The sequence below is a fragment of the Astyanax mexicanus genome, chromosome 15, assembly GCF_023375975.1.
Source record: "Astyanax mexicanus isolate ESR-SI-001 chromosome 15, AstMex3_surface, whole genome shotgun sequence".
Classification (NCBI taxonomy): domain Eukaryota; kingdom Metazoa; phylum Chordata; class Actinopteri; order Characiformes; family Acestrorhamphidae; genus Astyanax; species Astyanax mexicanus.
The window spans coordinates 29641779-29659888 of record NC_064422.1 but is presented as its reverse complement, the minus strand read 5'-3'; the positions used below and the strand labels follow the sequence as shown (position 1 = coordinate 29659888).

Genomic DNA, 18110 nt, shown 5'->3' with positions numbered 1-18110 from the left:
AATAGGTTCTGAAACCTGAACATTTAATTCTCAGCTGGAACCAAAGAATAGTAGGTTCTTTAGCAAAACCCGAAAGCTGTTATGCAACACCTTCTGTGATAAAACCTCGGTTCCACTAAAACTGGTTCAAACATGAACAGGTTTTCTGAAAAGCACCAGGGTTCTTATAGCCTCAACAGAATTAGTTCCAGAAGTTCCTAGAGTTCAGAGTGAGAAACTAATTTAGTTTTCGGTTCAAATTCAGATGATGTCAGGGCAGCATCAATGGGGAAACTGATGCTTTAAGTTTTCCTCTGTTGGGTTTGAGGTTTTTGAAGAAGCAGCTTTTGAAGGACTGTATTTGAGGATTATTTTGAAGAAACAGCTTATCATTTGCTAGCTGTTGGATTGTTTGCTATGAACTATAATTCAGTCATAAATATTGATCATGCACTGCAAAGAAACTGATTTAAATTATTGTTTAGCTGTCATTTGCTGAGCTTTCTGGGGCTGTATCTGAATTTTACAGTTCTAGGGGAGGAGCTTCACAGCATACATTTTATTTTTACTAGTTTATGTTTTTTATTGGTTTACACCTATAGCAAGGGTATATTTAAAATGTTTTTTACAGTTGAATTGTTTATGTAAAATAATTTTTCATATCTATATTATTTTGTATATTTGGAATGCTTTTTAAACACTAACACTAAAACAAAACGATCATGTGATATTATCCTATGTTAAATATCTGTCAGTGACTTTATAAAACATTCTTTATAAAAGTATTCTTCTCCTGTTGTAAAGAACTCACTCACTCTAAATGAACATATCAAACAGTCACAGTCCTCGAATATGATTTCAGAGATTACTGGAATGTGCATGGATCAACATGCAAATTACAGGATGGTTATGGTGAAGATTAGGATCAGCTGTTGCAGCTTTTCTCATGACCTCCTTTGCCCTCATTCAAAACAACAGTTATGATTATTGCATTATGATTGATACATTTCACATGTATGAGTAGATAACAACTTAATAAAATCTCTAATATATCAAAAATCTCAGTGTTAATCAGCCTATCTTAATTCCAGTTCCCCATGTTACTGCTATGATAAAGGCCTGATCATTTGTCTGATAATGTCTTTTAATCCACAGGTCAGATGGTTTCTGTGGGGATGAAGGGAAGCTTACAGGCTCTATAGAAACTGAATTATAAGCAGAGGTATGGCAACTATTCCTGTCCTTCACCTGCTCTCGCTGACCATAGCAACACTAAGGTAAAGCTTTCTAATTAATTGGCATTGGTCTCTAAGAAATGTTGTGTAAGCTGTACGATCATTCTAGTTTGCCCTTAATGGCTCACTTTTCTTAAAGGCAGTTATGGCCATTGGGCAGCTTTAGGTGGTTAAAGCAGTTCAGAGAATTGTATAGCAGAAACAAAATGATAAAATCAAATCAAATTTATTTATATGGCACATTATGTAACTTATGTTGTCACAAAACAGTTTTACAGAACTTTGGTAGCAGAACATGTAATCAGACAAAACAATTAACATAACATAGATTATGTATTTCTGTAGGTTGATATAAGCAGATAAGCAGAAGCAGATAATTTGTTATCTTATCTAGAGCTGTGTCAGTGCTATGATCAGGCCTAAATCCAGACTAAATAATTAAAGTTTTTTGCAGGTAAGAGAAAGGTTAGGGCCACAGCTTATTCGAAAGAATTAGCCTTAGAAATAAAAAACAGGTTTGAAATAGGTCTATAGTTAGAGCGTAAACTAGGATCAATATGTGTGTTTTTTATCAAAAGTTTTTATTTTTTTGTTTTACTGCTAGCTTAAAGGCTTTGGTACATGACACAGGCTAAGCTGTAAACCTGTTGATATTAATTAAAGAAAATGCGTAATTATATAAATTTAAAGTAGTGGAAGTATCATAAGGTTTCTAACTGATTGCTAAGGTATTTAGAAAAAAAATATGCAAACCCCTCCACCCCACAAATCTTTAGGTTTAAACTGCTGCTGCTACAGTCTGGATACAATTGTTTTTATAAGTTATTATGAGTTTTTTTATGTGTATGTTTGATTTGGTGGGACAGACACAGTCTGAATACACTGGTATCTTGGTAACGTCTCATTGCAGCTCGCAGATGGTCGATTAAGCCCATCAGTCTGCAGTCTGGTCTCGGCTCTGGATTGTCAGCAGGTTGTTATACTACTGTGCCAACTAGCTAAGAGGCTATGTGCTGTTCTGCAGGAAAGTAAGGCATGGGGGTTGCCCTTGAATTTTAACCAAAATATCTTAATATCTTAACTCTTTTTTGCTCGTATCCCTGGTTTCTAAGCCACAGATATCTCAATTCATGTATGTTTTCAGTTTGCAGCTTCCCGTCTTGTCCTGCCTTTGTGTCTTTCCTTGTGTGTAGTTTGTAGCCACACCCCTCATCATTCTCCCAGTTGTTTCCTGTCTGTATTCAGAGTATTTATACCCTGAGAGTTTGTCTTGGCTTTGTTTGAATTTCATGTTTGATTTATGTGGTCATGGTTCAGACATTTCTTTCTATCCTGCTCTTACTTTGTTTGGTTTTGTACCATCCAGACAGTGTTGTTGTATGTTTCTTATGGATTTTCACATTTCTGCTTATAAATTTAAGACATTAATAACTCACATTTGCATTTCTCAGAATTTAACTGCTTGTTACATTTAGGATTGATTTATTTTTTAGGTTGATTTGATAAACCAGCGTTTACAGTGTACAGAGCAGACAACTATAGAAGAATGTCAGCTTTTCTGCCAATATTTTTATTGGCTTCCCCGTAGCAATCTTCCTGTCAGATCTGTCGTCTGGAAACATAGCTAAACCATAATCACTTTCCCAAAAGAATTATCTGCTATCTGTATGCCAGACACAGACAGCATAATTAGTGAAAGACTGCTCAGCGTACCATATTGATTAGTTTCAGATGACAAAGTTCCTGTAACAGCTGCTGCAGTGGAAAATCCTCTCTATTGCTATGTTGAAAGGGGTTAAATCAGTGTTTAATAATTGGGACAAATGTCCTTTGTTAGTAAAAAGTGTGATGCATAGGAACATGAAAACTCATAATTCATGCCATTTACCTAACCAAAAAATCCAAACAAAATAAGAGTGTAGTTTTTAATGTTAACCTTTGGATTATTGATCTTGGAAGCTTTTAAAGACTGTAAAGGTTAATTTAAATCCAATCCAATTTAAATGTTCTTCACAAACTTATTTTACAACTGTGATACTATACAGAATTGAACATGCTTCCTCTGTGACATTAGTAGCCTCATTTTTAGGTGTATTTTACATTTTACAAGTTTTACATCACCATATATTGATCTTCAGTAGAGCGATCAGGCATCGGTGAGGCCTGAGGCTTGTGCGTAGATGCTCAGTGGAGTGCCAGCTCTACAGCACTAACACTGATGAACACACTCCATCTGCTCTGAGCTGGCCAATAAGGACAGATGTCCTACAGAGCCCTGGTTAGGTGAACCACAGGGTCAGATTGGTAAACAAGGGCTTTTGGTTTTCGAGTCCTAATGAGCTGTAGTTTGCTGCTTTTCTACATCAGAAACACCAGAGGCAAATATATAACCTTATATAATTGGCTAACTTAAATTCTATTCAGATGGCAAACAAAGCTTATTGAAATTCTACGAACTGAAGCAGCAAACCAGGGAAAGGCTGAACAAGCAAAGTGATATGCTGCAGAGAAGACACACCTCGAGCCAGAGAGGAAGCTACATGCCATTTCCTCCTGAGGATGTTTATCAATAAGCTAGAAGTGCTTTTGCTTTTTTATCTAGATGTTTTCCACGATTGAAGGGAAGGGTCTGTAGAGGCCTTGATCGCCACCTTTTTTCCACGTATGTTGGCCGGAGGTCTGACATCTGACACAATAGAAAACAAATTAATCAGAGCACAGTGCTGTTTCCTGTTGACTTTGTAATTCTTGTTGAATAGATGTCACCTTCATTTTTCAGACATCATAGCCACTGTGAGCCCCACAGATTAAAAAAAAAAAAAAAAACTCGACTCTATTAGTTGTAAATAATACTGACATTTGTACGCCCATTATTCCAATAGCAGAAGAAAATAAAGTATGTAGAAATGAAACCAGCATTACAAGGTTTCAAAACGTAGGAGGATTTCTATTGTCTTACAATGAAAATATATTAATCTATGCTTATAAATGCATATTTAGCCATTTCATATTTATGCAGATTTAATGTGGAATTTTACACTTTCAATAATGTAATGCCAACAAAAATAAAGGTAACTGGTTACAGGGCTTTTTTTTAAGTTTACTCAAATTAGTTTAATCACACATTCCCCACATCAATATATTTTCTGAATATGAAATAGTGTGTAGTCTTATTTGTACAATAGAACTTGCCCGTCATATTATGTCCCCAAACTACAAGGCTTTTAATGATCAGAAACTGCAGACTGTATATAAAAGTAGACAGAACCAAAGCAGTTAAAAATGAAGCCCAAAACTCTCTATCATCCTCTAGTGGCTGGCTGCAGTACAACTTTAACTTTTAACTCTTTTTTATGTAATGAATAGAACAAAAATAGAGCAAAAAAGTAAAATTAATTTTAAAATTAAATCACAGTACCATGGCATTAGTGTTCCTAAAATCCCTTTACATTTAACCTTTATTTAAATTCATTTTAAAGATGGAAAATTTGATCAGCTGTGTACCTGCATTGGTTGTCAGCCAAAATATGTCATCAGCCAGTATTCTAGCCAATGTTAGGAACTGGTATGCAGCATTATGCAAGAATCTCTTATATAAGGCTTATATAAGTCTTACATTTGTGTGTGATTTTGGACCACTCTTCAAACTCTGTTTTTCCATGAGAATATGACTCAAATGAGTTGGAAATTGCCATGGCATGGTGAATTTTGCCCAGTTTCATTTAAATATACCGTAAAAATTTCATAAGGCTATAGTCTCACCATTTTGCTGATTTTGAACATTTTTTTCAAACAATAGTTTTCCATGAGAGTATAACTTTGATGAGTTGGAAAATGCTTGTGCATAGTGTACTTTGCCCAGTTTCACAAAAATACATTGTAAAAAGCACTTTCTATTTTTCACCAAAATCGTCAAATTTCATAAGGCTTACCATTTTGTGTGATTTTGGACCACTCTTCAAACTCTGTGTTTCCATGAGAATATGACTCAAATGAGTTGGAAATTGCCATGGCCATTTAAATAGGTCATAAAAAGCACTTTTTATTTTTCACCAAAATCGGCAAATTTCATAAGGCTATAATATAGTCTTACCATTTTGCTGATTTTGGACAATTTTTCAAACTCTGTTTTTCCATGAGAATATAACTCAAATGAGTTGGAAATTGTCATGTCATTGTATATTTTGGTCAGTTTCATTTAAATATGTCATAAAAAGCACTTTTTATTATTCACCAAAATCGGCAAATTTCATAAGGCTATAGTCTTACCATTTTGTGTGATTTTGGACAATTTTTCAAACTCAGATTTTCCATGAGAATATGACTCAAATGAGTTGGAAATTGTCATGTCATTGTATATTTTGGTCAGTTTCATTTAAATATGTCATAAAAAGCACTTTTTATTATTCACCAAAATCGGCAAATTTCATAAGGCTATAGTCTTACCATTTTGTGTGATTTTGGACAATTTTTCAAACTCAGATTTTCCATGAGAATATGACTCAAATGAGTTGGAAATTGTCATGTCATTGTATATTTTGGTCAGTTTCATTTAAATATGTCATAAAAAGCACTTTTTATTATTCACCAAAATCGGCAAATTTCATAAGGCTATAGTCTTACCATTTTGTGTGATTTTGGACAATTTTTCAAACTCAGATTTTCCATGAGAATATGACTCAAATGAGTTGCAAATTGCCATGGCATGGTATATTTTGCACAGTTTCATTTAAATATACCGTAAAAAGCACTTTTTATATTTCACCAAAATCGGCAAATTTCATAAGACTATATAGTCTTACCATTTTGCTGATTTTGGACAATTTTTCAAACTCTGTTTTTCCATGAGAATATAACTCAAATGAGTTGGAAATTGCCATGTCATTGTATATTTTGCTCAGTTTCATTTAAATATACCGTAAAAAGCACCGTTTACTTTTCACCAAAATGGCCAAATTTCATAAGGCTGTTGTCTTACCATTTTGTGTGATGTTGGACCGCTCTTCACACTCTGTGTTTCCATGAGAATATGGCTCAAATTAGTTGGAAGTAACATGTGCATGGTGTATTTTGCCCAGTTTCATTAAAATAAACTGTAAAAAGCACTTTTTATTTTTCACCAAAATCGGCAAATTTCATAAGGCTATAGTCTTACCATTTTGTGTGATTTTGGACAATTTTTCAAACTCTGATTTTCCATGAGAATATGACTAAAATGATTTGGAAGTAACATGTGCATGGTGTATTGTGCCAAGTTTCATTTAAATATGTCATAAAAAGCACTTTTTATTTTTCACCAAAATCGGCAAATTTCATAAGGCTATAGGCTTACCATTTTGGTGATTTTGGACAATTTTTCACACTCTGTGTTTCCATGAGAATATGGCTCAAATGAGTTGGAAGTAACATGTGCATGGTGTATTTTGCCCAGTTTCATTAAAATAAACTGTAAAAAGCACTTTTTATTTTTCACCACAATCGGCAAATTTCATAAGGCTATAGTCTTACCATTTTGTGTGATTTTGGACAATTTTTCAAACTCTGATTTTCCATGAGAATATGACTCAAATGAGTTGCAAATTGCCATGTCATGGTATATTTTGCTCAGTTTCATTTAAATATACCGTAAAAAACACTTTTTATTTTTCACCAAAATCTGCAAATTTCATAAGGCTACCATTTTGTGTGATTTTGGACAATTTTTCAAACTCTGATTTTCCATGAGAATATGACTAAAATGATTTGGAAGTAACATGTGCATGGTGTATTGTGCCAAGTTTCATTTAAATATGTCATAAAAAGCACTTTTTATTTTTCACCAAAATCGGCAAATTTCATAAGACTATAGTCTTACCATTTTGGTGATTTTGGACAATTTTTCAAACTCTGTTTTTCCATGAGAATATAACTCAAATGAGTTGGAAATTGCCATGTCATTGTATATTTTGCTCAGTTTCATTTAAATATACCGTAAAAAGCACCGTTTACTTTTCACCAAAATGGCCAAATTTCATAAGGCTGTTGTCTTACCATTTTGTGTGATGTTGGACCGCTCTTCACACTCTGTGTTTCCATGAGAATATGGCTCAAATGAGTTGGAAGTAACATGCGCATGGTGTATTTTGCCCAGTTTCATTAAAATAAACTGTAAAAAGCACTTTTTATTTTTCACCAAAATCGGCAAATTTCATAAGGCTATAGTCTTACCATTTTGTGTGATTTTGGACAATTTTTCAAACTCTGATTTTCAATGAGAATATGACTCAAATGATTTGGAAGTAACGTGCATGGTGTATTTTGCCCAGTTTCATTAAAATAAACTGTGAAAAGCACTTTTTATTTCTTCACCAAAATCGGCAAATTTCATAAGGCTATAGGCTTACCATTTTGGTGATTTTGGACAATTTTTCACACTCTGTGTTTCCATGAGAATATGGCTCAAATGAGTTGGAAGTAACATGTGCATGGTGTATTTTGCCCAGTTTCATTAAAATAAACTGTAAAAAGCACTTTTTATTTTTCACCAAAATCGGCAAATTTCATAAGGCTATAGTCTTACCATTTTGGTGATTTTGGACAATTTTTCAAACTCTGTTTTTCCATGAGAATATAACTCAAATGAGTTGGAAATTGTCATGTCATTGTATATTTTGGTCAGTTTCATTTAAATATGTCATAAAAAGCACTTTTTATTTTTCACCAAAATCGGCAAATTTCATAAAGCTATAGTCTTACCATTTTGGTGATTTTGGACAATTTTTCAAACTCTGTGTTTCCATGAGAATATGGCTCAAATGAGTTGGAAGTAACATGTGCATGGTGTATTTTGCCCAGTTTCATTAAAATAAACTGTAAAAAGCACTTTTTATTTTTCACCAAAATCGGCAAATTTCATAAGGCTATATATAGTCTTACCATTTTGTGTGATTTTGGACAATTTTTCAAACTCTGTTTTTCCATGAGAATATAACTCAAATGAGTTGGAAATTGCCATGTCATTGTATATTTTGCTCAGTTTCATTTAAATATACCGTAAAAAGCACCGTTTACTTTTCACCAAAATGGCCAAATTTCATAAGGCTGTTGTCTTACCATTTTGTGTGATGTTGGACCGCTCTTCACACTCTGTGTTTCCATGAGAATATGGCTCAAATGAGTTGGAAGTAACATGTGCATGGTGTATTTTGCTCAGTTTCATTTAAATATACCGTAAAAAACACTTTTTATATTTCACCAAAATCGGCAAATTTCATAATAGTCTTACCATTTTGTGTGATTTTGGACAATTTTTCAAACTCTGATTTTCCATGAGAATATGACTCAAATGAGTTGCAAATTGCCATGTCATGGTATATTTTGCTCAGTTTCATTTAAATATACCGTAAAAAACACTTTTTATTTCTTCACCAAAATCGGCAAATTTCATAAGGCTATAGTCTTACCATTTTGGTGATTTTGGACAATTTTTCACACTGTGTTTCCATGAGAATATGGCTCAAATGAGTTGGAAGTAACATGTGCATGGTGTATTTTGCCCAGTTTCATTAAAATAAACTGTAAAAAGCACTTTTTATTTTTCACCAAAATCGGCAAATTTCATAAGACTATAGTCTTACCATTTTGTGTGATTTTGGACAATTTTTCAAACTCTGTTTTTCCATGAGAATATAACTCAAATGAGTTGGAAATTGCCATGTCATTGTATATTTTGCTCAGTTTCATTTAAATATACCGTAAAAAGCACCGTTTACTTTTCACCAAAATGGCCAAATTTCATAAGGCTGTTGTCTTACCATTTTGTGTGATGTTGGACCGCTCTTCACACTCGGTGTTTCCATGAGAATATGGCTCAAATGAGTTGGAAGTAACATGTGCATGGTGTATTTTGCCCAGTTTCATTAAAATAAACTGTAAAAAGCACTTTTTATTTTTCACCAAAATCGGCAAATTTCATAAGGCTATAGTCTTACCATTTTGTGTGATTTTGGACAATTTTTCAAACTCTGATTTTCCATGAGAATATGACTCAAATGAGTTGCAAATTGCCATGTCATGGTATATTTTGCTCAGTTTCATTTAAATATACCGTAAAAAACACTTTTTATTTCTTCACCAAAATCGGCAAATTTCATAAGGCTATAGGCTTACCATTTTGGTGATTTTGGACAATTTTTCACACTCTGTGTTTCCATGAGAATATGGCTCAAATGAGTTGGAAGTAACATGTGCATGGTGTATTTTGCCCAGTTTCATTAAAATAAACTGTAAAAAGCACTTTTTATTTTTCACCACAATCGGCAAATTTCATAAGGCTATAGTCTTACCATTTTGGTGATTTTGGACAATTTTTCACACTCTGTGTTTCCATGAGAATATGGCTCAAATGAGTTGGAAGTAACATGTGCATGGTGTATTTTGCCCAGTTTCATTAAAATAAACTGTAAAAAGCACTTTTTATTTTTCACCAAAATCGGCAAATTTCATAAGGCTATAGTCTTACCATTTTGTGTGATTTTGGACAATTTTTCAAACTCTGATTTTCCATGAGAATATGACTAAAATGATTTGGAAGTAACATGTGCATGGTGTATTGTGCCAAGTTTCATTTAAATATGTCATAAAAAGCACTTTTTATTTTTCACCAAAATCGGCAAATGTCATAAGACTATAGTCTTACCATTTTGGTGATTTTGGACAATTTTTCAAACTCTGTTTTTCCATGAGAATATAACTCAAATGAGTTGGAAATTGCCATGTCATTGTATATTTTGCTCAGTTTCATTTAAATATACCGTAAAAAGCACCGTTTACTTTTCACCAAAATGGCCAAATTTCATAAGGCTGTTGTCTTACCATTTTGTGTGATGTTGGACCGCTCTTCACACTCTGTGTTTCCATGAGAATATGGCTCAAATGAGTTGGAAGTAACATGCGCATGGTGTATTTTGCCCAGTTTCATTAAAATAAACTGTAAAAAGCACTTTTTATTTTTCACCAAAATCGGCAAATTTCATAAGGCTATAGTCTTACCATTTTGTGTGATTTTGGACAATTTTTCAAACTCTGATTTTCAATGAGAATATGACTCAAATGATTTGGAAGTAACGTGCATGGTGTATTTTGCCCAGTTTCATTAAAATAAACTGTGAAAAGCACTTTTTATTTCTTCACCAAAATCGGCAAATTTCATAAGGCTATAGGCTTACCATTTTGGTGATTTTGGACAATTTTTCACACTCTGTGTTTCCATGAGAATATGGCTCAAATGAGTTGGAAGTAACATGTGCATGGTGTATTTTGCCCAGTTTCATTAAAATAAACTGTAAAAAGCACTTTTTATTTTTCACCAAAATCGGCAAATTTCATAAGGCTATAGTCTTACCATTTTGGTGATTTTGGACAATTTTTCAAACTCTGTTTTTCCATGAGAATATAACTCAAATGAGTTGGAAATTGTCATTTCATTGTATATTTTGGTCAGTTTCATTTAAATATGTCATAAAAAGCACTTTTTATTCCTTCACCAAAATCGGCAAATTTCATAAGACTATAGTCTTACCATTTTGTGTGATTTTGGACAATTTTTCAAACTCTGTTTTTCCATGAGAATATAACTCAAATGAGTTGGAAATTGTCATGTCATTGTATATTTTGGTCAGTTTCATTTAAATATGTCATAAAAAGCACTTTTTATTTTTCACCAAAATCGGCAAATTTCATAAAGCTATAGTCTTACCATTTTGGTGATTTTGGACAATTTTTCAAACTCTGTGTTTCCATGAGAATATGGCTCAAATGAGTTGGAAGTAACATGTGCATGGTGTATTTTGCCCAGTTTCATTAAAATAAACTGTAAAAAGCACTTTTTATTTTTCACCAAAATCGGCAAATTTCATAAGGCTATATATAGTCTTACCATTTTGTGTGATTTTGGACAATTTTTCAAACTCTGTTTTTCCATGAGAATATAACTCAAATGAGTTGGAAATTGCCATGTCATTGTATATTTTGCTCAGTTTCATTTAAATATACCGTAAAAAGCACCGTTTACTTTTCACCAAAATGGCCAAATTTCATAAGGCTGTTGTCTTACCATTTTGTGTGATGTTGGACCGCTCTTCACACTCTGTGTTTCCATGAGAATATGGCTCAAATGAGTTGGAAGTAACATGTGCATGGTGTATTTTGCTCAGTTTCATTTAAATATACCGTAAAAAACACTTTTTATATTTCACCAAAATCGGCAAATTTCATAATAGTCTTACCATTTTGTGTGATTTTGGACAATTTTTCAAACTCTGATTTTCCATGAGAATATGACTCAAATGAGTTGCAAATTGCCATGTCATGGTATATTTTGCTCAGTTTCATTTAAATATACCGTAAAAAACACTTTTTATTTCTTCACCAAAATCGGCAAATTTCATAAGGCTATAGTCTTACCATTTTGGTGATTTTGGACAATTTTTCACACTGTGTTTCCATGAGAATATGGCTCAAATGAGTTGGAAGTAACATGTGCATGGTGTATTTTGCCCAGTTTCATTAAAATAAACTGTAAAAAGCACTTTTTATTTTTCACCAAAATCGGCAAATTTCATAAGGCTATAGTCTTACCATTTTGTGTGATTTTGGACAATTTTTCAAACTCTGATTTTCCATGAGAATATGACTCAAATGAGTTGCAAATTGCCATGTCATGGTATATTTTGCTCAGTTTCATTTAAATATACCGTAAAAAACACTTTTTATTTTTCACCAAAATCTGCAAATTTCATAAGGCTATAGTCTTACCATTTTGTGTGATTTTGGACAATTTTTCAAACTCTGATTTTCCATGAGAATATGACTAAAATGATTTGGAAGTAACATGTGCATGGTGTATTGTGCCAAGTTTCATTTAAATATGTCATAAAAAGCACTTTTTATTTTTCACCAAAATCGGCAAATTTCATAAGACTATAGTCTTACCATTTTGGTGATTTTGGACAATTTTTCAAACTCTGTTTTTCCATGAGAATATAACTCAAATGAGTTGGAAATTGCCATGTCATTGTATATTTTGCTCAGTTTCATTTAAATATACCGTAAAAAGCACCGTTTACTTTTCACCAAAATGGCCAAATTTCATAAGGCTGTTGTCTTACCATTTTGTGTGATGTTGGACCGCTCTTCACACTCTGTGTTTCCATGAGAATATGGCTCAAATGAGTTGGAAGTAACATGCGCATGGTGTATTTTGCCCAGTTTCATTAAAATAAACTGTAAAAAGCACTTTTTATTTTTCACCAAAATCGGCAAATTTCATAAGGCTATAGTCTTACCATTTTGTGTGATTTTGGACAATTTTTCAAACTCTGATTTTCAATGAGAATATGACTCAAATGATTTGGAAGTAACGTGCATGGTGTATTTTGCCCAGTTTCATTAAAATAAACTGTGAAAAGCACTTTTTATTTCTTCACCAAAATCGGCAAATTTCATAAGGCTATAGTCTTACCATTTTGGTGATTTTGGACAATTTTTCAAACTCTGTTTTTCCATGAGAATATAACTCAAATGAGTTGGAAATTGTCATTTCATTGTATATTTTGGTCAGTTTCATTTAAATATGTCATAAAAAGCACTTTTTATTCCTTCACCAAAATCGGCAAATTTCATAAGGCTATATATAGTCTTACCATTTTGTGTGATTTTGGACAATTTTTCAAACTCTGTGTTTCCATGAGAACATGACTCAAATGAGTTGGAAATTGCCATGGCCATTTAAATATGTCATAAAAAGCACTTTTGGTGATTTTGGACCACTCTTAGGAAAATTACAGAAGCTCTGCATGCATTACATAGTTTATTTGCAAAGATGTATTCAGCCCCACCTTCAATAGGCACTGGTGATTGATCTGAGCTCAATATCAGTCCCAAAAACACTGATTACTCAACCTTTAATAAAATGTGGTGTGTCTTACTCTGTTCTACATGACTGACAGTTAGGTCATATTTGCAGCAACAATAACTCTACTCATTAACTAAAGCTGTGGATTATTATTAGCATACTCATGTCAAAGCCCAAAATGTTGCAGTTTTCCTGTTGACCCTTCTCTTTTGTTTTTGAATACAATTGACATAACTGATTATGCATAAATTCTTGTGTCGTGACATACCAAACATTCCTCTGATATTTTTGTATTTCCAGGAAAGTGAGCACTTTGTCTAAGCACTGATGTAATACCCTGTATTGTCCTACAGAGCAGTGTTGTTCAAAATGAATTGTAAAGACTGTGGTTCATTTGTTGCATCCAAGAAATAACTGAACCGCCTATGTTACTGTAAATAGAAATTCCATTTTGTTGTGACTGAAACTCAAGTTTTGTCTTCACAGATTTTAATTTAGGGCCAAAGGTTTTATACAGAGTAATAAAAACTAATCAAAATTCAAGGAACCAAAAGAAAAAGTATATATTGCAAATACTAAATAGAGTAAAATATATAAAATATTTTATTACTATTTGCAGTTATTTGATAATTATTTTGCCGGTCTTTGGTTTTTGCATTTTTTTTTAGGTGGGTGGGGCTTAGAAGGAGTCAATCACCTTAAAGCTAGTGACATTAAACAAACATGAATATTGAGGTCACCTGGATGGAGGGAAAAGACTTATTCATGGAAGAAAAATTACAAGTAATCTGTCTCGATGCTTTGATGCATAAATTTAATTTAACTTCTGCTGTGTATTGGAACCAGTTTGATCCATTATGTTTGGAAATACATTGGTAAGGTTTTAAAGAAGCTGTAGCTTCAAAATCAGCTGACCAATGGAGATTCAAAGTGAACGCCTTCTTAAGACCCGCCCACCCATGAAAACTAGACCAAAACTAATAACCAAAAGCAAAAAATTTAATAATTGACATGAAATAAATATTAAAGAGTAATAAAGTAACCAACTCTTTAAAATCACCATCTTTTTCCTTCTGACTTACTTTACATTTTGTTTGAAGATGTAAAACTGCTAGTTTGTGTAGAATTTCTTCTGTAGAGCAACAAGCTGCAAAAGGTTGGTGTTCCAGTATTCAGAGAACAGAACAGCTCATCTCTACTGCTGTTTTTATCAGAACACACTGTCCTAATAGTAAACACACAAATCAGACTGAAATTTAGATTGCAATCAGGACTGCTCAGCGTGAGCCCACCAACACCAGACGCCTCTGCTAAGAGATATCAGAGATATGATCATAGTCAGCTAAACAAATGACTCTCGCCTGTAATTTATTTTATCTTTGTTTATGGTTATTTAATTCTGGCAGCAGAACAAAATATCTGCATTTGTACTGTTTGAATAAAAAATGAACACGTAAATCAACTTTTACCCAAAGTCAACTCCATCCTTTCATTAATGTTGGGATCATTTCAGCTTATTGCACCTTGGCTTTAATATTATGATGCATCTTTGTTTATAAAGGTTCCACATATAATCACTCTCTCCAAGATTGTAACTTTACATGACAAATCCTTCTGAACCTTTGATGAAAATCAGTGTAAAACAAGTTATTCCAGTTATTTTGGAGCATTTATCATGAAATTTGGACCTGTGTAGGTTGTAAGCCAGTGTGTTTATGGCAAGGTGACTTGAATTACCAGTTCAAGTTCGATACCTAAAAGTTGTGTGCTAGGTGGAGGGGACACTGAATTTCTGAAGTTGGGTGGTCATATAACATTCCTTAATGGACAGCGTCACGTGCGGAATATGTGGAATTAGTCATAGAAGTCATATTGATTTGTTATAAAAATCGTGACTGGCGGTGTCTGTCTAGAATTTGTTCATGTGAACAGAAAAAAGAAATCACAGCCACATTTCATATTCAATACAGGAGGACACAGCACCCATACTAGTTTCACTTTTTTTTTTAAAGGTGTAATGGTTGACAAAATGGTTTATATATTAATACAGTTTATCCAGCAAGGAGAAATATCATTGGGGTGATAGATATGAATAGTGCTTTGTTATTGCAACACTGCTCTTATTACATATAACACCACACCGAAAACCAAGGTTCAGATACAGTACTTACCCGACAGTTTTCTCTAGTGGTTCACTGTACTCTGAAATGTGTTTACTTAAAGGAAACACGCTGTCTGTGTGTTGCTGTAAAATTACACCGCCGTTGTTTGTTATGGTGTCCTGAAAAGGAGGCATGTATGAGTGCTGATTATACATTATGAAAGAGAAATCTTTTAGATGAAATATTCTCAATGGACTGTACTGTGTCCTTAATCAACACCCATTCTGGTTATTGGAAAAGCGTGAAACAAAAAAGGTCAACAATTGACCATACATACCCTATCTTGTTAATCTTGGCACCCTGAATGTGCAGCTGGTGGGAAAATGGAGCACAAGGCTGAAATAAAGGGATTGTAGGTAGACAATACACTGCTACGCTTCCTGATGCACGTATTACAGTTTACACTGTTGACAGCTGAGCTGAATGTACACGTAACAGGGCATTATAACAGACTTCTTCTAGACGTGAAATATCAAAATCACCCGCTGCACGTCGTGATTACCTTTTGATTTCTCGTAGGCAAAGAATAGACTGGTAGAAAGATATGCCCTGCTCTGGGCAGCATGCATTGTTGGTACATCGGTCACACCACGAGGCTGATTATCCAATTCACTACAACTGCCAACTTGAATTGAAAAATCAGAGCAGTTTAATGACTTCTTTTATATATATATATATATATATATATATATATTATTACTACAAATACATGGATCTCGGCACTTTGAAAAATGTTTTTCTTTTTTTCTTTGTTTGTTCATTTGTTAAAACAAGAAAGCTAAAAATATCCTATGGTGAAAAAATAAAGCAAAGACAACAAACGATTTTAAACATTGAAAAGTCACAAAAAGACACAAATAAAAATAGAATGAAATAAAAAAAAATCTACATCCTGTACAAACACTATGGCCCAATAATTTAAGAAAATAGTGTCTCTAAAACGTTCATATTGCTTTGTACCTTCACCACTGCTCTCGGGGGAGATGCTCCACCATACAGTGCTATAAAGTCAACAAAACAGCCAGAAAAATGGGCGCCCCATCTGGATGCTGGTACCTTATGATCGCCAGCGAACGATGTCTGCTGGCATCGTGGAAGAGAGACAGTTCTGTTATTAGCTTGGTTTGTCCTCAGTACAGTGTTGTTTTCTTTTTGGCAGTACAGAACAAAGACAAGGGATGGTCACTATTCCTCGTGGAGTCATGGAGTACTTACTCATCGTTGTTGCAGATAGCATTATTACTCTCTATGGTATTATTACTATGACTATCACTGGCGTGGATACACAGAGTGCATCTTGTGTTTATTCATGTGCATCTGTGTGTGTTTTTTTTTTGTGTGTGTGTGTGCACGTGCGCAAATGTTCAATGCTCAGAGCTTGACTTCTCAAAGGAGAAGCTGGGCAGAGTCAATAGCTTGGGGTTGGGAACCCCCTCTTGTGGCAGCCCATCTCCTCCTCCACTTCCACCCAGATCAAAAGAGTCCTTAGAGTCACTGGAGGGCGCTCGCCTCCTTAGGCAGGTGTCCCTGCTGGGCAGAGGAGGAGGAGCCACCGTTCCCAAGCTCAGTGCTGCACGGAAGTTCCCTTGAACCTCCGGTCCTTCAGGGGGGTCCACTGAGATGCACGGTGGGCTCATCTTCTTCTTGCGAGCGTGGGGCGAGGGCTGAGAGGTCTGCAGGCTGCCGGCACGAGAGACGAAGCCAGAGGAAGCAGAGCTACGCTGGGGGCTGCTTTCTACTGAAGAGCATACCTCGATGGAATGGCGCCGTGGGTCGTCCAGCCAGGAGGAGGGCCGGGGCAGCAAGGGAACTCGGTGGCCTTGAGCGTCCGCACTGTGATGCTTCTTCAACTGCCGCAGGCAAGGTCCACGGCTGTCCGTGGGCAGCCCTCCCCCTCCGTATCCTTCCCCAAGTCCTCCTCTAAGCCTTTCTCCAAGTGCTCCAGCAAGTCCTACTCCAAGGCTTTCTCCGAGATCACCAGCAAGCCCTACTCCAAGGCTCCCTCTTTCTAGATCCTTGTCACTGCCACCCCTGAACCCTGTCCTGATGATGTGAGATACCTCCTGATCCACTGAGTCCTCCTCCTGCTGTTTCCCAGAAGGTTTTGCACTCCTGGAAAGATGTGATGGTAGTGGTGGTGGTGGAGGAGAGCGAGGGCATCTGGAGGAGACGCTGTACTGGTCATAGGGGTTGTGCTGCGTGTGTACACTGGAGCGTGATGCTTTTGGTGATGCGCCCGGCGTGGCAGGGACCAGGAGGAGAGAAGGCCGATGCTGCTGCCTCTGTAGAGGAGCCGGGCAATTGGCAGGAGGCGCAGAGAGTTCAGCAGAAGCAGACCCTTCACTCTCCCCGCCTTCTACGTTCAGAGCCTCCTGAGAGTCAGCACTCACTGCCACCTGAGGAGAGCAGGGATGGGACGAGGCAGGTAGGAGGAGGGAGGGGGGTGAAAAGGAGGGAGGAGGAAAGTATTTTAAGATATGAGAAAGGCGAGAGGGCGTTCAGTTAGCATGAGATGGCAGGGGAGTGGTGCGGTGGCCGGGGGAAAGGCGAGCCGTGGGGTTAGAGTAGAGTTCACCATTAGTGTGTTATGCTGATCCACATGCTCTCTGCCTCCACAAGTGGAACTAGATGCTCTGAAGGCCATCTAGTTGTAGGGTTGGCATCTAGGCGCTTTCCCTAAGAGGTAGCCAGTATATAGAGACTAACACTAATGTTGGTTCTTTGAATATGAACATGAGGACATAGAAAGCAGATTATGTAATATTACTACTCTGAGAATTTTGACCAACAAGTAAAGTAAATAAGTGGTAGACAAGCGTAACTAGAAAAACGTGACAGATA

At 35.4% G+C, this 18110-nt stretch overlaps 1 protein-coding gene across 6 annotated transcripts in view; it reads right to left on the bottom strand.

Annotated features, from left to right (window-relative positions):
- Positions 1-15895: 15895 nt before the first annotated feature.
- cacna1g (calcium channel, voltage-dependent, T type, alpha 1G subunit) overlaps positions 15896-18110 on the bottom strand; it is a 192430-nt gene continuing 190215 nt past the window's right edge. For all 6 annotated transcript variants that reach the window (XM_049464279.1, XM_049464278.1, XM_049464282.1 and 3 more), the window contains one exon: positions 15896-17665. In XM_049464279.1, coding sequence (XP_049320236.1) covers positions 16634-17665 — 1032 coding nt within the window. In that variant the 3' untranslated portion in view covers positions 15896-16633. The remainder of the gene's footprint in view (positions 17666-18110) is intronic.